General features: G+C 50.4%; 1 protein-coding gene across 1 annotated transcript in view; it reads left to right on the top strand.

Annotated features, from left to right (window-relative positions):
• foxp4 (forkhead box P4) overlaps positions 1-25650 on the top strand; it is a 434368-nt gene that overhangs the window by 123350 nt on the left and 285368 nt on the right. Inside the window, exon 2 of the mRNA XM_070859285.1 lies at positions 4788-4971. Within this exon, the coding sequence (XP_070715386.1) occupies positions 4798-4971 (174 nt within the window). The 5' untranslated portion in view covers positions 4788-4797. The remainder of the gene's footprint in view (positions 1-4787; positions 4972-25650) is intronic.

Below are 25650 nucleotides of genomic sequence, written 5' to 3'. Positions count from 1 at the left end.
TAAATGTTTGCCATTGCCCATCCACCATCAACACTTTAAGCATCATTTGACAGTCTATTCTAGCCAATTCACGTCTCATACCATCAAAGTTTCCTTTCCTTAAGTTCAGGACCCTAGTCTCTGAATTAACTGTGTCACTCTCCATCTTAATGAAGAATTCTACTATATTATGGTCACTCTTCCCCAAGGGGCCTCGCACAACAAGATTGCTAATTAATCCTCTCTCATTACACAACACCCAGCTTAGGATGGCGAGCTCTCTCGTTGGTTCCTCGACATATTGATCTCGAAAACCATCCTTTATACATTACAGGAAATCCTCATCTAACGTATTGCTACCAGTTTGGTTAGCCCAATCTATATGTAGATTAAAGTCACCCATGATAACTGCCATACCTTTATTGCACACATCCCTAATTTCCTGTTTGATGCCACCTCCAACCTCACTACTGCTGTTTGGTGGTCTGTACACAACTCGCACTAGCATTTTCTGCCCTTTGGTGTTCCGCAGCTCTACCCATACAGATTCCACATCATCCAAACTAATGTCCTTCCTTACTATTGTATTAATCTCCTCTTTAACCAGCAACGCTACCCCACCTCCTTTTCCTTTCTGTCTATCCTTCCTGAATGTTGAATACCCCTGGATGTTGAGTTCCCAGCCTTGGTCACCCTGGAGCCATGTCTCTATAATCCCAATGACATCATATCCATTAACAGCTATCTGCGCAGTTAATTCATCCACCTTATTACGAATGCTCCTCGCATTGAGTCACAGTGCCTTCAGGCTTGTTTTTTTTTAACACTTTTTGTCCTTTTAGAATTATGTTGTAATGTGGCCCTTTTTGATTGCAGACACCTCGGGGGGTTGTGGGGCTGGAGGAGATTACAGAGATAGGGAGGGGCGAGGCCATCGAGGGATTTGAAAACAAGGATGAGAATTTTGAAATCGAGGTGTTGCTTAACCGAAGCCAATGTAGGTCAGTGAGCGCAAGGGGTGATGGGTGAGCGCGACTCGGTGCGAGTTAGGACACGGGCTGCTGAGTTTTGGATCACCTCTAGTTTATGTAGGGTAGAATGTGGAAGGCCAGCCAGGAGTGGAATAGTCAAGTCTAGCGGTAACAAAGGCATGGATGAGGGTTCAGCAGCGGATGAGCTGAGGTAGGGGCGGTGACGGGTGACGTTACAGAGGTGGAAATAGTTGGTTCTGGTTATGCTGCAGATATGTGGTCGAAAGCTAATTTCAGGGTCAAATATGACAAGATAGCGAACATTGTGGTTCAGCCTCAGACAGGAGTTGGGGAGAGGGATGGAGTCAGTGTCTAGGGAACCGAGTTTGTGGCGGGGATCGAAAACAATGGCTTCGGTTTTCCCAATATTCAATTGAAGAAAATTTCTGCTCATTCAGAACTGGATGTTGGACAAGCAGTCTGACAACTTTCACACCAGCAGTAGGGCCTAATCCAGCAGCTTCATTTATCTTTAAACTGAGAGGCATGACAAAGGGCATGAGACCATGAGGTGTGGCTTGTGTCAGTGGTAAACTGCTGGGTTTGGTGAGATCGGCAACGTTACACCAGACACTGGACAGACTCCTGGTTGGATTGTAGACAACTGTTCTGATTGGAGTGTTAGAAATGACCACAAGCCACTCCTCACTGAAGCAGCACATTTACATCTGCAATCACCCTGTCAGTTTACAAAGGTTGAAAAGTTCACAGGTTGAAGAGTCCCTTGGATTTACAGCTTAGAAATCGATGAAGGGAAACATTTCTTGTATGCCACAAAACTCGGGTCGTACAGCCGTGAATTACCAGATCACCCCGAGGCAATGAATCTTCACTCCAAACCGCACCGTGGCGAGGGAGAAACGAGGAACCAGACTACAAGGCAATTTGGTTTTGCCTTTCACCTTTGGCTCAGGTTCAGTGCCGTATATCTGAACATTGGACACAGGGTTTTGAATGGGCTCTGCGTGTCACAGTGCTAGATTTAGCATTGCACTACCATTCTATGTTTCTATGTATCTCAGAAACAGTGATTCATTTAAAGTAATACCCTCCATTTATTGAATCAAATATAATTTTATTGACTGCAGAGTAAAGCTCCCTCTACACTGTGCTTAAAGGAAAATCAACGAGCTACTGCCAGTGACCCAACACAGAGCCATAGAACCAGGGGTCACAGTCTCAGGATAAGGGCTCGGCCATTTAGGACTGAGCTGAGGAGGAATTTCTTCGCTCAGATGGTGGTGAATCTTTGGCATTCTCTGCCCCAGAGGGCTGTGGAGGCTCAGTCTTTGAGTATATTCAAGCTTGAGATCGATAGATTTTTGGAAACTAGTGGAATCAAGGGATATGGGACAGTGCAGGAAAGTGGAGTTCAGGTCGATGATCAGGCATGGTCTTATTGAATGGTGGAGCAGGCTCGAGGGGCCGAATGGCCGACTCCTGCTCCTAATTCTTATGTTTCTTATAGAGACTGGAAGTCCTGGGTTCAATCGCTGGTCTATGCAGAGGTACAAAACTCAAACACTGGTCATTGATTACTATCCAGTGACCTCAGGCTAGTGTGGACAGGAACAAGGACCAGAGCTAGAACAAGACCCCTCCCCTCCCCCAAGAGTCTGCACCATCTTTAACGGAGGGGAGGAAATAGGAAGGCAGGAAAAGCAGACAGCAGGTATGGGGCGATTCGTGCTCCTACCCGAGATCACGGTCAGACTGACCCTCCGGTAACTTCCAACAAGTCCAGCCTTTGGCAGCACTCGGCTTGCCAACTCTGGTTGGACATATTCCTGCAGGTTTCATCACATGGCCTCCTGCCTCCAACTGCCATTGGTCACCCGACCCACGCCTCACGGTGCCCCGCCCCCACACCAATCAGGAGGTGAACAGACTCTTCATTCGGATTGGACGATTCTTGACTGTCAATCAAACAGCCCACTTTCCAGCTCCAATAGTTTTATAAACAAAGGGGGCAAAATTTCCCTGCGCCAGGTTTGGGCGCATAATGTGAATAAATTGAAAATTTATCGCCCGGCGCCAAGGGAAGGAAAGTGACCCGGAATGTGGGACTTTAACGTGAAAAGAATGTCTGAGTGCTATTGGAGGCTCCCTGTACCCCCGTGGGTTCGGGAGCGCAGTGGAAGCGGGGCGCAGTCATTCAACTCAATGCGCCTCAACATCGCTTCCCTGCTCTTAAAGGGGCAGGCCGCTGCGAACTCTGCGCTTCCGTGGCACCCACTGGGCCACCAGGGAGGCCTTTGGCCAGGCCAGTGACCCAGCCCCCGAGAGGGGGTCACCAGGGGGGGATTTGGCCGAACAAGCGGCTGCCATCGTCATTCCGAATACAAAGTCGGCCAACGCACAAAGAAAAGATGTCAGGCGCGGCACAAGGCCTTCCCGCTTTACAGGCAACCAGGGAGTGCCAGGAAGTGCCGGCCACCGCAGCTTTGCGACCCGTTGGCATTGCCCCACACCAACCTCGCTCCCACGGGGCAATTTCCCCCGTGGGGTGTAAAGAGGTAGGCACACAACGGACAATGGAGGCGCTATCAACCCTTTCCCCTGGACAATAACTTCATAAAAACTTACCAGCGGCTGGGAAATTTATTTCAATGGAATGGCACATCTTTTAAAATAAATGTGGAACTGAAACTGCTTTCATTACACCCTAATTATAATTTAATTCTTTGCCTGTGCCCCCCTCACCCCATTCTCCTTCTGAAGACTTGTCCCCTTGCTGGTTCCACCACACCACAGATCCTCGGACCCCCCTCCACAGTGCTCCCATGCCTCTCGCCATTCTTCATATGTAAGTCAAGACTGTCAGTGTGATCAGGCCAAGGGAGGACATCACATCTCCATCTCGCCTTCGTGGTGTGTAATAGCCACACAAGGGCACTCTACAGCTGGGGGTCATTGGACAGTGGCCAGGCCCTGGAATCCCAGCCAGTCACAGCAACGCCAATTGCTGCCCCAGCTATGACGGGTCAACGCCGGACAGGTTGGCAATCAAACCAGGGACCTCTGATCCGTATGGTTTAATGCAACATGTCGAGGCCTTGGAGAGGGAGCAGAGGAGATTTACCAGAATGGTAACAGGGATGAGGGAGTTCAGTTACATGCATAGAAGCTGAGATTGTTCTCCTCAGAGCAGAGAAAGTTAAGGGGAGATTTCATAGAGGTGTTCAAAACAATGATGTGCTTTGATAGAGTAAATCAGGAGAAACAGTTTTCAGTGGCAGGCTGGTCAGTCACCAGAGGGCACAGACTTAAGGTGATTGACAAAAGAACCAGCGGAGAATGTTTTTACGCAGCGAGTTGTTGTGATCGGGAACACGCTGCCTGAAAGGGCGGTGGGAGCAGATTCAATAGTAACTTTCAAACAGGGAATTGGATAAATACTTGAAGGGGAAACAATTGCCAGGCTGTGGGGAAAGAGCGGGGGAGTGGGATTGATTGGATCGCTCTGTCACAGAGCCGGCACAGGCTCGATGGGCCCAATGGCCTCCTTCTAAAGACTTGCATTTATATAGCGCCTTTCTCTACCACCAGATGTCTCAAAGCACTTTACAGCCAATGGAGTACTTTTGGAATGTAGTCACTGTTGTAATGTGGGAAACGCGGCAGCTCCCACACACAGTAATGTGATAATGACCAGATAATCTGTTGTGCTGCCTCGTTCTATGATCCCCAGGTTTTTAGCTGACATACCGGCCCACAGTGCGTGTGCTGAGCTGCATGCGAGGAGATCAATAATCGTTTTCTCTTATTCCTCCTTAGGGTTTAAGCCATGATGGTGGAGTCTGCGTCAGAGGCAATACGAGGCACTTCAGCCAATCAGAATGGAGTTAGTAGTTTAAGCAGCCAGTCCGACGGTGGTGGGCGGGAGGGCGGACCGAATGGCGATACGAATGGAGAAGTGAGCTCTGTGGACTTATTGCATCTGCAACAGCAGCAGGTTCAGGTGGGTCCTTGCTACTCTTTCTGTGTGGTGAAGCAATGAGACACGCTGGATGGAACGGTGCCCTGGTCACGCCCAAGGCTAGGCGCATCCTGCAGCAGGGGGGCAACGTGTAGACCACTGAGCCGGCCTCAGGCCCTGAGCAAGACCACCCTCGCCGAGTTGTCAGGTCTGTGATGGTAGCTAGGTGTGAGACCCCACACAGTGATGGGACACCTTGGCAGGGGCAGCACAGCACACTGCAGGATTGGAAATAATCGCACAGACATGTCAGACATATTTGCCCCCTCATCCATTCTGCTGCCACTTTTCCTCTTTCAGACAAGTTGGGATAAGAAAAGGAAGAATTCTCCGTGGTTCTCCGCCCATTGTGATTGATTGGCAGCTGGTAAAGTTGTGTGAGGAGTGTTTGTTTTGTGCTGAAGGTACTTACCTCCCAGAAACAGCCCCAAATTATTGTTGATAGGATTCTCTCAGCCGGCAGGCAACAGTGACTTCCACCCTGACAGTCTGGCCTGAATTCAAGCCTAGGCCCCATAGTGCAGGGCCCAATATTCTAACCCACTGCCACGTGGGTCTTCAAACATGAGCCCAGAGGGAGCTGGCAGGAAGCCTGATGGAGAAGGAATACTTGCCTTATAGTTTATCACTGAGCACTTCCCTTAAAACACGCGCTTCCATTCCTTCAGTCCCACACCTCAGTGTTGGATATAAATGTTTACATTCGGTGATCTTATGTGTGACATACATTGATAGCATCGTTCATTCGGCCGACTCCAACTCTGAAAAGGTTCAATCTCTCATCCCCTGCCTCGCCTTTCCCGCTGTCACAATCTTCCTTCCTCTCACAACTGGGAGTGATTGGATCAAATCCAAGACTAAGATCAGTGAAACTTGCAAAAGTTTAGATTGCACTCAAACACCAATCTTGCATTTCCTCCTGTTTACCTTGAACTGAAGCCAGGATCAAATCTTTTGAGTGGAGCTCACAGATCAGGTCCAACGTGTCCAAACCAGCCCAGTACAGATTGCAACGGTTCCTCGCTCATTGCCAGTCCTTGTTGCAGGCTGCGGTGTAAGGATGCAGGGATGTGAGTGAGGAGGCACTGGAGGTGCCGTGCTTCAGTGGGCAGCGCGCTCAGCTCTGAGTCACAAGGTCATGGGTTCAAGTCCCTCTCCAGGGACTGGAGCGCAAAAAATCCAGGCTGACACTCCAGTGTAGTGCCGAGGGAGCGCCGCACCGTCGGAGGGGCAGTACTGAGGGAGCGCCGCACTGTCGGAGGGGCAGTACTGAGGGAGTGCTGCACTGTCGGAGGGGCAGTACTGAGGGAGCGCCGCACTGTCGGAGGGGCAGTACTGAGGGAGCGCTGCACAGTCGGAGGGGCAGTACTGAGGGAGTGCTGCACTGCACTGTCGGAGGGGCAGTACTGAGGGAGCGCCACACTGTCGGAGGGGCAGTACTGAGGGAGCGCTGCACAGTCGGAGGGGCAGTACTGAGGGAGTGCTGCACTGTCGGAGGGGCAGTACTGAGGGAGCGTCGCACTGTCGGAGGGGCAGTACTGAGGGAGTGCTGCACTGTCGGAGGGGCAGTACTGAGGGAGTGCTGCACTGTTGGAGGGGCAGTACTGAGGGAGCGCCGCACTGTCGGAGGGACAGTACTGAGGGAGTGCCACACTGTCGGAGGGACAGTACTGAGGGAGCGCCGCACTGTCGGAGGGACAGTACTGAGGGAGCGCCACACTGTCGGAGGGACAGTACTGAGGGAGCGCCGCACTGTTGGAGGGGCAGTACAGCAGTACTGAGGGAGTGCCGCACTGTCAGAGGGACAGTACTGAGGGAGCGCTTCACTGTCAGAGGGACAGTACTGAGGGAGCGCGCACTGTCAGATAGTACTGAGGGAGTGCTGCACTGTTGGAGGTGCTGTCTTTCAGATGAGATGTTAAACCGAGGCCCCATCTGCCCTCTCAGATGGACGTAAAATATCCCATGGCACTATTTCAAAGAAAAGCAGGGGAATTATCCCTTGGGCCAATAGTTATCACTCAACCAACATCACTAAAACAGATTATCTGGTCATTATCACATTGCTGTTTGTGGGAGTTTACTGTGTGCAAATTGGCCACCGCATTTCCCACATTACAACAGTGATTACACTTTAAACATACTTAATTGACTGTAAAGCGCTTTGGGACGTCCTGAGGTTGATTGGGCTAACCAAACTGGTAGCAATGCGGTGGAGGAGGATTTTCTGGAGTGTATTAGGGATGGTTTTCTAGACCAATATGTCGAGGAACCAACCAGAGAGCTGGCCATCCAAGACTGGGTGATGTGTAATGAGAAAGGACTAATAAGCAATTTTGTTGTGCGAGGCCGCTTGGGGAAGAGTGACCATAATATGGTAGAATTCTTTATTAAGATGGAGAGTGACAAAGTTAATTCAGAAGCTAGGGTCCTGAACTTAAGGAAAGGTAACTTTGATGGTATGAGGCACAAATTGGCTAGATTAGACTGGCAAATGATACTTAAAGGGTTGACGGTGGATAGGCAATGGCACACATTTAAAGATCACATGGATGAACTACAACTATTGTACATCCCTGTCTGGAGTAAAAATAAAACGGGGAAGGTGGCTCAACCGTGGCTAACAAGGGAAATTAAGGATAGTGTTAAATCCAAGGAAGAGACATATCAATTAGCCAGAAAAAGTAGCAAACCTGAGGACTGGGAGAAATTTAGAATACAGCAGAGGAGGACAAAGGGTTTAATTAAGAGGGGGAAATAGAGTACGAGAGTAACCTTGCTGGAAACATAAAAAATGATTGCAAAAGCTTCTATAGATATGTGAAGAGAAAAAGATTAGTGAAGACATATGCAGGTCCCTTGCAGTCGGAGTCGGGTGAATTTATAATGGGGAACAAAGAAATAGCAGACGAATTGAACAAATACTTTGGTTCTGTCTTCACAAAGGACGACACAAATAATCTTCCGGATGTATTAGGCGACCGAAGGTCAAGTGAGAAGGAGGAACTGAAGGAAATCCTTATTGGGTGGGAAATTGTGTTAGGGAAATTAACGGGATTGAAGGCCGATAAATCCCCGGGGCCTGATAGTCTGCATCCCAGAGTACTTAAGGAAGTGGCCCGAGAAATAGTGGATGCATTGGTGATAATTTTCCAACAGTCTATCGACTCTGGATCAGTCCCTATGGACTGGAGGGTAGCTAATGTGACACCACTTTTTAAAAAAGGAGGGAGAGAGAAAACGGGTAATTATAGACCGGTTAGCCTGACATCGGTAGTGGGGAAAATGTTGGAATCAATCATTAAGGATGAAATAGCGGTGCATTTGGAAAGCAGTGACAGGATCGGTCCAAGTCAGCATGGATTTATGAAGGGGGAATCATGCTTGACAAATCTTCTGGAATTTTTTGAGGATGTAACTAGTAGAGTGGACAAGGGAGAACCAGTGGATGTGATGTATTTGGACTTTCAAAAGGCTTTTGACAAGATCCCACACAAGAGATTGGTGTTCAAAATTAAAGCACGTGGTATTGGGAGTAATGTACTGACGTGGATAGAGAACTGGTTGGCAGACAGGAAGCAGAGAGTCGGGATAAACGGGTCCTTTTCAGAATGGCAGGCAGTGACTAGTGGAGTGCCACAGGGCTCAGTGCTGGGACCCCAGCTATTTACATTATACATTAATGATTTAGATTGAGAATTGAGTGTAATATCTCCAAGTTTGCAGATGACACTAAACTGGATGGCGGTGTGAGCTGTAAGGAGGATGCTAAGAGGCTGCAGGATGACTTGGACAGGTTAGGCGAGTGGGCAAATACATGGCAGATGCAGTATAATGTGGATAAATGTGAGGTTATCCACTTTGGGGGCAAAAACACGAAGGCAGAATATTATCTGAATGGCGGCAGATTAGGAAAAGGGGAGGTGCAGCGAGATCTGGATGTCATGGTACATCAGTCATTGAAAGTTGGCATGCAAGTACAGCAGGCGGTGAAGAAGGCAAATGATATGTTGGCCTTCATAGCTAGGGGATTTGAGTATCGGAGCAGGGAGGTCTTACTGCAGTTGTACAGGGCCTTGGTGAGACCCCACCTGGAATATTGTGTTCAGTTTTGGTCTCCTAATCTGAGGAAGGACATTCTTGCTATTGAGGGAGTGCAGCGAAGGTTCACCAGACTGATTCCTGGGATGGCTGGACTGACATATGAGGAGAGACTGGATCGACTGGACCTGTATTCACTGGAGTTTAGAAGGATGAGAGGGGATCTCATAGAAACATATAAAATTCTGACGGGACTGGATAGGTTCGATGCAGGAAGAATGTTCCCGATGTTGGGGAAGTCCAGAACCAGGGGACACAGTCTAAGGATAAAGGGTAAGCCATTTAGGACTGAGATGAGGAGGAACTTCTTCACTCAGAGAGTTGTTATCCTGTAGAATTCCCTACCGCAGAGAGTTGTTAATGCCAGTTCATTGGATATATTCAAGAGGGAGTTAGATATGGCCCTTACGGCTAAAGGATCAAGGGGTATGGAAAGAAAGCAGGAAAGGGGTACTGAGGGAATGATCAGCCATGATCTTATTGAATGGTGGTGCAGGCTCGAAGTGCCGAATGGCCTACTCCTGCACCTATTTTCTATGTTTCTATGAAAGGCGCTATAGAAATGTAAGTCTTTCTTCCTTCCGAAGCCCCTTCAGTGAGAGGCAGCACGTAGCTGGTCCATTGCTTGCAGTGAGGTCTCCTGCCCCGTGCCAAGGTGTGTCACCTGGGAAGTATTTGCTGTGATAGAAGAGGTGCCAGTTGCAAGCAGATGTGGCAGACACGGTGATCTCAGGCCCAGGCCCAGAAAATTTGTACTAGAAAGAAAGAACTTGCATTTATATAGCGCCTTTCACAGCCGCTGGACATCCTAAAACACTTTACAGCCATTGAAGTACTTTTGAAGTGTAGTCACTGTTGTTATGTGGGAAATGCAGCAGCCATTTTTGCACAGCAAGCTCCCACAAACAGCAATGTGATAATGACCAGATAATCTCTTTTAGTGATGTTGGTTGAAGGATAAATATTGGCCCCAGGACACCGGGGAGAACTCCCTCTGCTCTTCTGCAAAATAGTGCCCTGGGATCTTTTACATCCACCTGAGAGACCAGAATGGGTCTTGGCTTAACTTTTTATCTGAAAGACGCCACCTCCAAAAGTGCAGCACTCCCTCAGTTCTGCCCCTCCTACAGTGTGGCACTCCCTCAGTACTGCCCCTCCCACAGTGCGGCGCTCCCTCAGTACTGCCCTCCAACAGTGCAGCGCTCCCGCAGTACTGCCCCTCTGACAGTACGGCACTCCCTCAGTATTACCCCTCCGACAGTGCAGCACTCCCTCAGTACTGCCCCTCTGACAGTGCAGCACTCCCTCAGTACTGTCCCTCCAACAGTGTGGCGCTCCCTCGGTGGTACCCCTCCGACATTGCGGCGCTTCCTCAGTACTGCCTCTCCGACAGTGCGGCACTCCCTCTGTACTGCCCCTTCGACAGTGCACGCTCTCTCAGTAGTGCCTCTCCGACAGTGCGGCACTCCCTCAGTACTGCCCCTCCGACAGTGCAGCACTCCCTCAGTACTGCCCCTTCGACAGTGCGGCATTCCCTCAGTACTGCCCCTCCAACAGTGCGGCGCTCCCTCAGTACTGCCCCTCCGACAGTGCGGCGCTCCCTCAGTACTGCCCCTCCGACGGTGCAGTGCTCCCTCAGCACTGCCCCTCCGACAATGCGGCGCTCCCTCAGTACTGCCCCTCCGACAGTGCAGCGCTACCTCAGCACTGCCCCTCCGACAGTGTAGCACTCCCTCAGTACTGCCCCTCCGACAGTGCAGCGCTACCTCAGTACTGCCCCTCCGACAGTGCAGCGCTCCCTCAGCACTGCCCCTCAGACAGTGTAGCACTCCCTCAGTACTGCCCCTCCGACAGTGCAGCGCTCCCTCAGCACTGCTCCTCTGACAGTGCAGCGCTACCTCAGTACTGCACTGGGAGCGTTGACATGGATTGTTAGCTGTAAGTTCTGGAGTGGGACTTGAACTTATAACCTTGTGACTCCGCAGGTGAGAGTGCGGCCCCCTAAGCCACGGCCAACACTTTGCATTCATGTGTTTGAGGAACAGCATTTTAGATGACGACAATAGATGGGAAAGTGCATCACAGGGATTTGTGTAAAGCTGTGCCAATTGTATTAGTTGTAGACTTGAGTCCTAGCTGCAGAAACTCCGGCATTCCTGTATAAGTGTGGATTGCTGGCTGTGAAGGTGAAGTGACGAACCCATTCATGATCTGGTCGAGGATTGCCAATACTTTTGAACCTGTGACTAGCTAGGGACGCAACTGGCAGATTGACCAATCCAGTGATAGGTGAGAATGGGGTGACTTCTGCAGTTACAATTTTCCCTACTTTATGTGAAACATTGAGTTTAGAGTTAAATGAAATAAAAAATAATAGTCATCAGATCTTTTCTTTCGGCTGTACTTTGCAAGACAATTTATAATGTATGCCTCTACGAGTACGCTCACAGATTTGGTTGGATGGCACCAGAGGAGGTGGCACAGTGCCTAAACTGGGCCGACATCCAGTGCACGACCAATGCCATCGAGTCGCTAAAAACAGCACTGGGTCCTGACTCCGTTAGGTGTGTTGAGGGGGCTCAAGCACGTGGGGAGATCCCGTCCGAACTGACCCCTGTCCGGACAGAATTCCTCATCGGCGCCAAGCCCCGAAACCTCCCTCAGGAGCCGGCGCCTCACAACTTGAGCCGCCTCGGGGAAATCTCCTCCATGCCTTTCAGTTCTGCGAGGAGGAGTTTCCTGTACGGGCTGCTCCTGCACACTCTCCACTTTGCCATCCTCGCCTGCCGTCCGGACACGCCATGGCGTACCATCCGGAGGAGGCGTGGGTCCCCGATGGAGGGCACTCTACGCGGGAGTCCTCCCTCTATTTATCGGGGACTTGGCCTGGAGGGTGTTGCACGGAGCAGTCCCATGCAATAAGTTTTTAAGTCGGTTCCCAGGCCGCCTGCAATTTCTGTGGTATGGAAGAAGCGTGTTCCATGCTTTTATTGAATGTGTGAGGTTGCAGCCCCTGTTCCATTATTTGAAGGGGCTGCTCCTCAAATTCTGGTTGCACTTCAGTCCCACACTCCTGATCTTTGGGCACCCTGTGCAAAGGGGAGCGGGCAAGTCGAAGGGCCTCCTCGTAGGACTGCTCCTGGGCCTGGCCAAGGGGGCCATCAGCCGGTCCAGGCAGCGGGGGTCATTCAGCACGACTGCCTGCCTCTCTTCCGCGGTTACATCTGAGCCAGGGTGTCCCTGGAGATGGAGCACGCGGTGTCCACCGGTACGCTCGCGGCCTTCCGCGAGAGGTGGGCGCCGGAGGGACTGGAGTGCACCATCACCCCCGGAAACCAAATTTTAATTTGATGTTTTGTCTAAAGTTTAATTTGTTTACTGTGCCGGTTTTAGTGCCCCCCCCGACCCGCCTTTTCTACAGGGGGCACTTGATTTAATTGTTCACAACAAAATAGTTGTAGAGCTATTGAGTTGGGAGTGGCTTAGCCAGTCACGTGGTGTTCACAAGACTCAATAAAACCCCAGCCAGTTGGATTCAGGGGATCCACGATGAGGCAGGTGGCTGTGAGCCTGGTGGATGAACTGGTAATGTGTAGTGTGATTGTTAGACTTTTGAACATAAGAACATAAGAAATAGGAGCAGGAGTAGGCCATTTGACCCCTCGAGCCTGCTCCGCCATTTAATAAGATTGTCATGTATCCTACATGGCTACTGTTAGTACTATCACAAGGTGTGCCACCAGAGGGCACAGCAGTGGGAGACTTGTAGGTTACCTGTACAAGTGTGCTTGGCCTAGTATAAAAGGCAGGCCACCAGGTGTGATCCTCCCTCTGGAGTTATCAGTAAAGGGCTAAGGTCACTACAGTTCAAATACAACACATTGCCTCGTGGAATCATTATCAGAGCATCTAAAGACATAACAATTGGCAACGAGATTACGGACTTTCATGTGAAAATGGCTACCCTTGGTACGTTGCAGCAGTTCGCTGATGGTGATGATTGGGACGCCTTTGTGGAGAGGCTCGACTATTTCTTCACAGCAAACGACCCGGCAGGAGACGGCCCGGCCGCACTGGCTGATAAGCGCCGTGCTATCCTGCTAACCAGTTGTGGGCCCACCGTCTATGGCCTCGTCAGGGACTTGCTGGCACCAGTGAAGACAACGACCAAGACGTACGAGGAGCTTGTAATACTGATCCATGAGCAACTCAAGCCCAAGGAGAGCATCCTCACAGCCAGACACCGGTTCTACACCCACCGACGGCCCGAAGGCCAGGAAATCACGAAATACGCTGCAGACCTCAGGAGGCTGGCAGCACCGTGTGATTTCAGCGACCACCTCACCGAAGCGCTGAGGGACATTTTTGTCATTGGAATTGGCCATGAGGGCTTCTTCATAAGCTACTGTCGGCGGATACCACAGTCACACTGCAGAAGGCCATCTCTGTGAGCCAGGCCTTCATGACCTCGACCTGCGGCTCTAGGCAGATGTCTCATCCTCAGGACTCAAACCCGGCAGGTACTGTGCACAGAGTGGTGCCGTTTAGAGGCTGGACTGTAGAACGTGAACCTTCTCAGGGAAGAGAGGACAGGGCCCCCGAGTCCCTTAACTCAGAGTCAGCCGAGGGGGGCTAATTGAGTAGCAACATGTTGGCGTTGTGGAGGGAATCATAGGGCTCACCAGTGCCGTTTTAAAGATTGTGTAAAGGCTGCAGCACAAAGGGCCACCTCCAGTGAATATGTAAGAGAAATATGACTCACTGTGTCTATGAAGAGTCTGTAGATGGCCATGAATCCAGCTCACGGAGGACAGAGAGGCAGCTCAGCCCCACGACGAGGTATATAGCATGTTTACCTGCACCACCGAGTGTTCCCCGTTGAGGATGGAAGTCAAGATAGATGGCGAGATAGATGGCGTTCCAGTCTTCATGGAAATGGACACGGGGGGGCGAGCTAATCAGTAATGAATCAAGAAGCGTTTGAGAGGCTATGGGACAATCAGGCTGAGCAACCATTTTGTTGGTCCCGGTTCAGGCAAAGCTGCGCACCTACACCGATGAACTTATCCCAGTCGTTGGTAGTGCAGATGTAAAGGTACTCCACGATGGGGCAGTGCACAGTTACCTCTGAGGGTTGTTGCAGATGATGGACCAACGCTACTCGGAAGAAGGTGGATGGAGAAGATCCAGTGGAAGTGGGAAGACTTCACCCTCCAGCGATCGACGTCCTCTGTGCTCAAAGACAAAGCAAACCCTCACCCGGCCCCAGAGAGCACCCCAGCACAGCACCTGAGGCACAGCACCCGAGGCACAGCACCCGAGGCACAGCACCCGAGGCACAGCACCCGAGGCACAGCACCCGAGGCACAGACCGCTCAGCACGACTGTGTGGAGATGATCCAGCTGAGACGACCCGAGTGCACCTTCCAGGCTCCAGTGGCAGGACTCCGGAGGAAGAAAATCGGATCCAAAGGCGACTTCCCAGCTTCGATGGCAGAACCCGGGGAGAAGAGGATCACCGCAGTCGACATCATGGATGGAGGAAAGATGGCGCCCGAACCACGAGGTGTCCAGCGCTGATGGAGCTACACGTGGCGCCCAGCGAAGAAGAGGATTGGGGTAAAGAAAGCAAGGCACTCTTAAAGGAGGCCCGTAACCCACCACACTTAAAGGGACAGTTCCACACACTCGAGCAATGTAATAGCAACTGTGAGTTAGAGACAAAATGTGTAACTGATGATCAGAGTTGTGTACATGCAACAAGCAAAGAAAAGTGGTGCGATCGCGATCGGAGCTACAGAATATCCACCATAAGTAATGAAACGTTGTGCGATCTAGGATTTCAACTGCACGCAGCCAATGCAGCGGGCAAACACCCATTGGGAGCACACAGGACCAGCGAGCTACCCAACGCTGTAACCTGTGTCCCTGGGACCAGAGTTATACACCATGGAGTGTGGCCACAAGCAGCCAACACACACGAGCTGCAGAGCAAGCGATCTCAGGAGGGCAATGGCACCGGTATCGATACCTGCCCCTGATCAGCTCCACCTCTCAGGCACCTGATGGCACCGACCGCTACGAGCCTGAAAGAGCAAACTGTGCTAAGGCGCAGCCCCCAGAAACCATTGCCACCAAGGCCAGACCTGAGAATGAAGGGTCTCCCACAACAGTTCTCCAAAAGGGGACCGGGACTAGCCAGGATCCCAAACCAAACAACACCAGGCCAGCGAGTGAGCAGTTCCCTGTGCACTGCTAGACGACAGCCCCTCAGGGAGCAGCAGCGACCCAGGGGGCAAAGAAAGGACAGGGAGGTCACAGGCCTCTGTGAACCTGCCCGACACCAGGAGCAACGGCAACAGCCCCGAGAGCAGGCAATTTGAGCCAACCAGGTTCCCACTGCCAGCACTGGGCACCGCACCACCACCAGACTACCGGGACACCATCCAGCAGTTCTGGAATAGTTTGTCCTTAAGCACCAGTTACCAATCCCCAGTAGGTATTGATAATGTATCTCACCAGTACAATGTACTTGTCTCACAACTGAACCACAAATGTAATGCAAACTTGTTTTTCTGGACTTGAATGTATATGAATGCAATGAGCCTCCGGCATAATCTATATGTGGGGGGGGGGGGGATTGGAGAGAATGGAGTGGTCAGGGACACACACAAACTGTAACCACCAGCACTCTGTTGCGAACGAAACTCCAACCACTCACCCAAGACTGAAACGGCCCACCAAGGGTCAACCAGATAGAGCTAAGCCCAGAGCACAGTCAATGCAGAGGAGATTTGCATTAAAAGCTTGGGGGAGAGTGATGACATGTCTCCTACATGGCTACTGTTTGTACTATCATAAGGTATGCCACCAGAGAGCAGAGCAGTGCGCGGTTTGTAGGTTACCTGTACAGGTGTGCCAGGCCTAGTATAAAAGGCAGGCCACCAGGTGTGATCCTCACTCTGGAGTTATCAATAAAGGTCACTACAGTTCAAGTACAACACACTGCCTCGTGGAGTCTATCATGTATTCAACCAGCATTGTAACCCATGTATAAACTGACCCAAGTTGTACACTGTGAGAACAATGACCACTAGGTGGGAGACACTCCTAACCTGGACCTTCAGGTATAAAAGGGGAAGCTCCACCCACATTCATCACTTGAGTGCTATGGAATAAAGGACAGGTCACAGACTGACCTCTCTCAAGCATGGGCCTCGTGTGCATCTATACTGTGTAGTAAGGACCTATCAGAGTCATTATCAGGTTCCAAGGACATAACAAAGATCATGGCTGATCCGATCATGGACTCAGCTCCACTTCCCCGCCCGCTTCCCATAACCCTTTACTCCCTTATCGCTCAACAATCGCTCAATCTCTGCCTTAATTATATTCAATGACCCAGCCTCCACAGCTCTATGGGGCAGAGAATTCCACAGATTTACAACCCTCTGAGAGAAGAAATTCCTCCTCATTTTTAAATGGGCGACTCCTTATTCTGAGACTATGTACGCTAGTTTTAGTTTCCCCTCTGAGTGGAAATATCCTCTCTGCATTAACCTTGTCCAGTCCCCTCATTATCTTATATGTTTCAATCTTTGTATCACCTCTCATTCTTCTGAACTCCAATGTGTATAGGCCCAACCTACTCAACCTATCTTCATAAGTCAACCCCCTCATCTCCGGAATCAACCGAGTGAACATTCTCTGAACAGCCCCCAATGCAAGTATATCCTTCCTTAAATACGGAGACCAAAACTGCACGCAGTACTCCAGGTGCGGCCTCACTAATACCCTGTACAGTTGTAGCAGGACTTCTCTGCTTTTATACTCTATCCCCCTTGCAATAAAGGCCAACATTCCATTTGCCTTCCTGATCACTTGCTGTACCTGCATACTAACTTTTTATGTTTTATGCACAAGGACCCCCAGGTCCCTCTGTACTGCAGCACTTTGCAATTTTTCTCTATTTAAATTATAATTTGCTTTTCTATTTTTTCTGCCGAAGTGGGTAACCTCACCTTTTCCCACATTACTCTCCATCTGGCAAATGTTTGCCCACTCACTGAGCCTGTCTATATCGCTTTGCAGATTTTTTGTGTCCTCCTCACAATTTGCTTTCCCATCCATCTTTGTATCATCAGCAAACTTGGCTACATTACACTCGGTCCCTTCATCCAAGTCATTAATATAGATTGTAAATAGTTGAGGCCCCAGCACCGATCCCTGCGGCACCCCACTAGTCATTGCTTGCCAACCGGAAAATGACCTGCTTATCCCGACTCTCTCTGCTAATAAACCAACTCGTTCTTAATAGCAATGTGTTGCTATGAATTGTTAAGCAAAGAACCCATGAAGCAATACATTGCACAATTGAAGTGAGTGAGTAGCAGATTGACGGGCTTTGCACCGAGGGAGATTATTCCATGTGAAAGGTGCAAAATAAATGCCAGCTGTTATTGTTGTGGTTGTAGTATTGAAGCCTCGACAACGTGGACCATTTCCCATACCTCGGGAGCCTCTGATCAACAAAGGCAGACATTGATGCGATGATTCAACACAGCCTCTAGTGCGCCAGTGTAGCCTTCGGCCGCCTGAGGAAAAGAGTGTTCGAAAACCAAGCCCTCAAATCTACCACCAAGCTTATGGTCTACAGGGCTGTAGTAATACCCGCCCTCCTGTATGGATCTGAGGCATGGACGATGTACAGAAGACACCTCAAGTCAGTGGAGATATATCACCAACGATGTCTCCGCAAGATCCTGCAAATCCCCTGGGAGGACAGACGTACCAACATCAGTGTCCGCGACCAGGCCAACATCCCCAGCATTGAAGCACTGATCACACTCGATCAGCTTCGCTGGGCAGGCCACATAGTTCGCATGCCAGACACGAGACTCCCAAAGCAAATGCTTTATGCGGAGCTCCTTCACGGCAAACGAGCCAAAAGTGGGCAGCGGAAACGTTATAAGGACATCCTCAAAGCCTCGCTAGTAAAGTGCGACATCACCACTGACACCTGGGAGTCCCTGGCCAAAGACCACCCTAAGTGGAGGAAGTGCATCCGGGAGGGCACTGAGCACCTCGAGCCTCAACACCGAGAGCATGAAGAGGTCAAGCGCAGGCAGCGGAAAGAGTGTGTGGCAAACCAGTCCCACCCTCCCTTTCCTCAACCACTGTCTGTCTCACCTGTGACAGGGTCTGTGGCTCTCGCGTCGGACTGTTCAGCCACCAAAGAACTCACTTCAGGAGTGGAAGCAAGGCTTCCTCGATTCCGAGGGACTGCCTATGCTGATGATGATTAAAGCCTGAGGAATAGGCCTGTGGGACACAGGGCCAGATGAAGGTCAGCAAGCGATTACCGAGGTGGACCATTTGACCCATTATCACGTCTCCAGTTAAGCACCAGCACCTCTGGGACTTGAGCCCGGCACGTTGAAAGTTCACCTTGAGTGACGGGCGAGACATTGGCCCAGGATGTACTCACTTTTCTGCACCCGGACCGGCGGAGTTGCAATCTGATTGGATCGGTGAGCAGCGTGCAGATTGTGACTGAGGTGGAGGAGCGATCACTCTGAAACCACGCCTGTCTCATCAAAAACATAGCAGCTGCTGTTAAACGGTGAAGATCAGGGTCCAGGTTGGACTTCCCTTCACCGTGGTCAGCGTGCGATGCTGCCATTGTGGACGGTATTGTTCAGTGACAACCGTTTCCTGCACTGCTTCACAATGGTCGTGAGCGTGAATACACGAATTCCTCGCCCACAATTAAACTGCACAGTAGGTGATGTTCCAGTGCACACTCGGCAATCTAACGTGATATTTACGAGATTGCTTCACATCCTCTCTGCATGTTTGATCATTCTGGTGATTTGTGAACCATAGGGGAGTAAATGGTTATGGGGAGCGGGCGGGGAAGTGGAGCTGAGTCCATGATCAGATCAGCCATGATCTTATTGAATGGCGGAGCAGGCTCGAGGGGCCGAATGGCCAACTCCTACTCCTATTTCTTATGTTCTTATGTGATAATTTTATGCTCATCAACATGAGTGAACTAATTTAGCAAAATAGAACACTTTTCCATTTTCTTTTTCCCCAGATCTAATAGAACACAGAGCAGGTGCAGAGTAATGTTCCCTCTACACTGTCCCATCAAACACTCCCAGGGCAGGTACAGCACGGGGTTAGATACAGAGTAAAGCTCCCTCTACACTGTCCCATCAAACACTCCCAGGGCAGGTACAGCACGGGGTTAGATACAGAGTAAAGCTCCCTCTACACTGTCCCATCAAACACTCCCAGGGCAGGTACAGCACAGAGCAGCTTTAGGGTAAAATTTTGTGTACTTTCCTCTAGTGAAGATGACTATTTTGATTGATTAGCTTTGGAGATAATGGAGTATTCACCCGGAGCCCTGAGCGGGTGCAGTCTGTGTGCGCTGTAGGAGGAGAGGAATTGCTGGGTGCCCAGGCCATTTCCCTCTCCATGGCAGTAATGTTAACTTTGTGGGATAGTGTGAAACAGATGAGGGTGACCTGGCAGCTGGTTTACATCTCTCCCAATTTTTATTTCCCTGACATCGGTCACTATCGCACAAAAGTCAAAATTAGCCCCAATGTTTTCTTTTCCCCAAAACTCTGCTGAGAAACCCGGGTTTTGCCGTGTGTCTGTGCTCAGACAGATTGGGCAATGATCACACAGCTGACCATGCGTCCCGCCACTCACCATCCGGATCCTGGAGCTCCCCAGGGGTATCTGCGGCTCACCTCCTGAGGGCTCAAAACCCTGCTAATCCTAGAATCGCACAGCACAGGAGGCCATTCGGCCCATCGTGCCTCTGCCTGCTTTGTGAAAGAGCGATCCGCTGTCTAATGAGCAATTGCTTCTACATATCCTGGGGGGGATGGGGGCGGGGAGGCTGCGGGGGGTGAGCACGGCCCTTTGAGATTGAAATAAAAGCAGAAAATGCTGGAAATCTCAGCAGGTCAGGCAGCATCTGAGGAGAGAAACAGAGTTAACGCTTCGAATCGGTGACCCTTGGTCAGAAGTGGAAATGTTCGCGATGTAACCGATTGTTGAGGAAGTGCGGGGAAAGGGGGAGGGAAGGAAAGAACAGAAGGGAAGGTCTGGGATAGGGTGGAGGGCAGGGGAGATTGAGAGACACAAGGTGAATACACGTGATGGAATTTGGAGCCAAGCCACCTGTGAGTGGCAGACTGAGCAATTGGGTGCGGTAGTCCAGGCACTGCCAACAATTGCCTGGCTGGTTTGGCCCAGTAATGCCAGTGGTGGGTAGATCTGTTGCCAATTGGCTTCAGCTAAATGCTGCGGATCGGAGCACTGATAGTCAGGGTGGTCTGTGCAATGGGAAGTGTTCTGTACCGTACGCTTCGAGCTGATTGCCCTGTACATACGTAAAGAAAGAAAGAAAGACTTGCATTTCTATAACGCCTTTCACGACCACCGGACGTCCCAAAGCACTTTACAGCCAATGAAGTACTTTTGGAGTATAGTCACTGTTGTAATGTGGGAAACGCGGCAGCCAATTTGCGCACAGCAAGCTCCCACAAACAGTAGTGTGATAATGGCCAGAAAATCTGTTTTTGTTATGTTGATTGAGGGATAAATATTGGCCCCAGGACACCGGGGATAACTCCCTGCTCTTCTTCAAAATAGTGCCGTGGGATCTTTTACATCCCCCTGAGAGAGCAGACGGGGCCCCTAAACCCGGACCTGTGCCTAAGCTCTCTGGGCCTGAGGAAGTGGGAAGGTGGCCCCACAGGGAGTCAGTGTAACAGTGCTCCCCAAATCGCTCAACAATAAGCTGTAAGAATGGAACTCGGTTCTGGAATTCCTCCTCGTGTACTGATGACTTTCCGTGTTTGTCAGACACAGACTGACCGGAAAAATAGAAGCATACTTGGGTTGAGAGCGAGTCTGTCCATGTAAACAAACTCGGTGAGCTGAGGGGAGGGACCCAGTCCCAAGATCTGTTCTCTCCTGTCTGTCTCAGTGTGTGTTGGTGTGAGGTCAGTGATAGGACAATTGTGGCGGACTGGCCTGAGACAACACCGAGGGCTGGAGCTTCTCCTCTTCACAAATGGCCACTTGGTGGTTGACCCATTCATCCGACGGGCATCAGTCGGGTGTTGGTGGTGTTGGTGATGCTGTTTGTGCGGGAGTCGCTGGGACTCTCCGATGGGCTGTCGATCTTCTCTCCAGCACTGTTACACAGGAGTGTTAGCAGTGTGTCATTCCCACTATACTCTGTTACACTGGGCCAATGAGGGAAGGGCATGGGGTATTGGTTTCTATCTCTCCTCCTTTGAAGACGCTCCTTAAGATTTACCTCTTTGACCAAGCTTTTGCTCACCTGCCCTCATTGCTCCTTATGCATCTTGGTGTAAATTTTTACCTCATAACACTCCTGTGACGCACCTTGGGACGTTTCACTTCATTAAAGGCGTTATATAAATACTTGTTTTTGAACGATAAGGGAGTGAAGGGTTATGGGGAGCGGGCAGGGAAGTGGAGTTGAGGCCAAGATCAGATCAGCCATGATCTTATTGAATGGCGGAGCAGGCTTGAGGGGCCGAATGGCCGACTCCTGCTCCTATTTCTTTTGTAAGTTTTTGTTGTTGTGCTCTCTGTGACCCAGCACTCACTGAGATACTCTGTCAGTCAAAGCAAGGCTTTCCTTCACAAAGGGTATGAGTTACTCAGTGCAGCGTTCTTTTGCCGTTCTGTCTGCCTCCATTCCAGGCAACAGCAGAGAGTTCAGAAAACACAGCAGGATTATCCCTGGACCCAGTGTTGAGTGAGAGTCACTCCCACCCCTGCTGTGGGCTTGGTCTGACTGGTGTCTGCATCCCACGTGTGTCCCACACACACCGACCCGTCAGCCTGAAGCCCGTTGGGATGGCGAGGAGTTGCCAAGTGCCTTCAGTACAGAGGTGCTGACCCTGTTGGTATTTCACATCCATTCCTCCAACTCCCCTTTAAACAGAAAGTTTCCCTCTGAATGTGTCTTTGTCTGTGGGTAGTCAGGAATTGCAGAATTCGCCAGTCCCAATCGGAATCTGCAGAATGTGACCTCACCTTGCAGCTAATACTTCACCATGGGATTCTCAAAGGAGCCTCGGTACAACACATCCTTACTCAGCAGGACTTAGAGTGGTGTGTGCACTCAGAGAGTGTCAGAGAAAGGAAACACTTGCATTTCTATAGCACCTTTCAGCATCTCAGGACATCCCAAAGCACTTCACAACCAATGAAGTATTTCTGAATGAGCAAATCATGGCTGAGGGATAAATAATGGCCAGGACACTCGGGAAAACTCCACTGCTCTCCTTCAAATAGTGCCTTGGTTTAATATCTCATCCGAAAGACAGCACCTGCAACAGTGCAGCACTCCCTCAGTACTGACCCTCCGACAGTGCGGCACTCCCTCAATACTGACCCTCCGACAGTGCAGCACTCCCTCAATACTGACCCTCCGACAGTACGGCACTCCCTCAGTACTGCCCCTCTGACAGTGCAGCGCTCCCTCAGTACTGACCCTCCAACAGTGCGGCGTTCCCTCAGTACTGCCCCTCTGACAGTGCAGCGCTCCCTCAGTACTGCTCCTCCGACAGTGCAGCACTCCCTCAGTACTGCCCCTCTGACAGTGCAGCGCTCCCTCAGTACTGACCCTCCAACAGTGCGGCGTTCCCTCAGTACTGCCCCTCTGACAGTGCAGCGCTCCCTCAGTACTGCTCCTCCGACAGTGCAGCGCTCCCTCAGTACTGACCCTCCAACAGTGCGGCGTTCCCTCAGTACTGCCCCTCTGACAGTGCGGCGCTCCCTCAGTACTGCTCCTCCGACAGTGCAGCGCTCCCTCAGTACTGCCCGTCCGACAGTGCGGCGCTCCCTCAGTACTGCCCCTCCGACAGTGCAGCGCTCCCTCAGTACTGCCCGTCCGACAGTGCGGCGCTCCCTCAGTACTGCCCCTCCGACAGTGCAGCACTCCCTCAGTACTGCCCCTCTGACAGTGCAATGCTCCCTCAGTACTGCCCCTCCGACAGTGCAGCACTCCCTCAGTACTGCCCCTCTGACAGTGCAGTGCTCCCTCAGTACTGCCCCTCCGACAGTGCAGCACTCCCTATCTCTGTAATCTCCTCCAGCCCCTACACTCCTCCCTATCTCTGTAACCTCCTCCAGCCCCTACACTCCTCCCTATCTCTGTAACCTCCTCCAGCCCCTACACTCCTCCCTATCTCTGTAACCTCCTCCAGCCCCTACACACCTCCCTATCTCTGTAACCCCCTATACCCCTCCCTCTCTCTGTAATCTCCTCCAGCCTCCCAACCCAACGAGATCTCTGCGCTCCACCACTTCTGGCCTCTTGAGCATCCCCCGATTTCCATCGCTCCACCATTGGTGGCCGTGCCTTCGGCTGCCTGGACCCCGAGCTCTGGGATTCCCTTCCTAAACCTCTCCGCCTCTCTCCTCTAAAACCTGCCTCTTTGACCAAGCTTTTGATCACCAGTCCACTGACTACTTCTTTGGCTCAGTGTCAAACTTTGTCTGATATCGCTCCTTGGGTCGTTTTACGATGTTAAAGGCGCTATATAAATGCAAGTTTTTGTAATGACACCATATTGACTGAAAGCAGTGCGAGAAAGGAGGAGAAATGACACAGTCTGACAGCACAGTGCAGAATATTGTAAGCTCGTAAAGGCTGAATGGACATGAAAGAGTTGGCAGGAGATGCGGAAGATTTCAGTTTTCAGACCAAGAAGGGCTGTGCTTTATTCTCCATGTGCTTACTATCCATGAACAACTCTCCGCTATTTACCTTGGAATGTGTAATACACATATGAATTTTATGCTGCGTGATCCCTTGAGGCATTCCAATGTGTCACACTGTGATACACTGCGCCATGAAGGAGTAGCAATATAGAAAGGCTTCTACAGAGAGACACTTAGAGGCTTTTCACGGCTGATTATGTTTCTGATCAGGACACAGTGGTTGGGAACAGCTGTGTGCAGGTAATGGATCATTCAGATTAGACACAGGGATCCCATACTTGCAAAGGAAAGAGTCTCACGCTGCTTGTAACTCTTTAAATTGTGCTCCACTTCGGGGACCTTCCACTTAACTCAAGTGCCTACTCCACTTCAAGTGGCCTGTTTATTGATTTGTTTTTTTGTAAATATTAAGAGGCTTTCCGAGCTTTTCCCTTCCCGTTTCCCCCCTCACTTCCCAGTTTTCTCTTTTCCTCCCCTGAAAGGGTGCAATTCCACAGGCCACTTGCTTTGATCGAGTTTCCTCGGCACAGTTTCCCACATTATTTAAGGGGAAGCTGGATAAACATCAAGGGAGAAAGGAATGGAAGGATATGCTGATAGAGTGATATGGAGTGGGGTGGGCAGAGGCTTGTGTGGAGCAGAAATACCGGTACGGACCTGTGGGGCCGAATGGCCTGTTTCTGTGCTGTACATTCTGTGTAATTCTATGCACTGAGAACCAGAAGACTATTCAACTGCAGGCGGCATCACAGCTGAGCATGACCTGATCCTGAATGGGACTGAAAACCAATAAATTCCCTGGACTGGATGACCTGCACCCTAGGGTTTTGAAGGAGGTGGTTATATAGATGGTTGTCATCTTCAAAAATTCCATAGATTCTAGAATGGTTCCCGCGGATTGGAAGGGAGCTAATGAATCACCACTATTTAAGAAAGGAGAGAGAGAGAGAAAACGGGGAACTACAGACCAGTTAGCTTGACATCAGTAGTAGGGAAAATGCTGGAATGTATTAATAAGGACGTGCTAACAGGGCATTTAGAAAATAGTAATAGGATTGGGCAGAGTCAACACGGATTTATGAAAGGGAAATCATGTTTGACAAATTTGTTTTGAGGTTGTAACTAGCAGAATAGATAAGGGGGAACCAGTGGATGTGGTGTATTTGGAGCTTCAGAAAGTATTTGATAAAGTGCCACACAAGAGGTTATTGAATAAAATTAGAGCTCATGGGATTTGGTGTAATATACTAATAATATTAATAGTAACTTGTATTTATATAGCGCCTTTAACGTGATAAAACATCCCAAGGCGCTTCACTCCAGTGTTACAGACAAACAAATAAATTTGACACCGAGCCACAAAAGAAGAAATTAGCGCAGGTGACCAAAAGCTTGGTCAAAGAGGGAGGTTTTAACGAGCGTCTTAAATGAGGAAAGAGAGGCGGAGAGGCGGAGAGGTTTAGGGAGGGAGTTCCAGAGCTGGGGGCCCAGGTAACAGAAGGCACGGCCACCGATGGTTGCGTGATTATAATCAGGGATGCTCAAGAAGGCAGAATTTAAGGAGCGCAGACATCTTGTGGGATTGTGAGGCTGATGGAGATTACAGAGATAGGGAGGGGCGAGGCCATGGAGTGATTTGTAAACAAGGATGAGAATTTTGAACTCAAGGCGTTATTTAACTGGGAGCTAATGTAGGTCAGAAAGCACAGGGGTGATGGGTGATCTTGACTTGGTGCGAGTTAGCATGGATTGAGGATTAGTTAATGGACA

This window comes from Pristiophorus japonicus, chromosome 17 (assembly GCF_044704955.1).
Source record: "Pristiophorus japonicus isolate sPriJap1 chromosome 17, sPriJap1.hap1, whole genome shotgun sequence".
Lineage (NCBI taxonomy): Eukaryota > Metazoa > Chordata > Chondrichthyes > Pristiophoridae > Pristiophorus > Pristiophorus japonicus.
The sequence above is the reverse complement of the archived record's forward strand: the minus strand, read 5'-3'. Positions and strand labels throughout refer to the sequence as shown.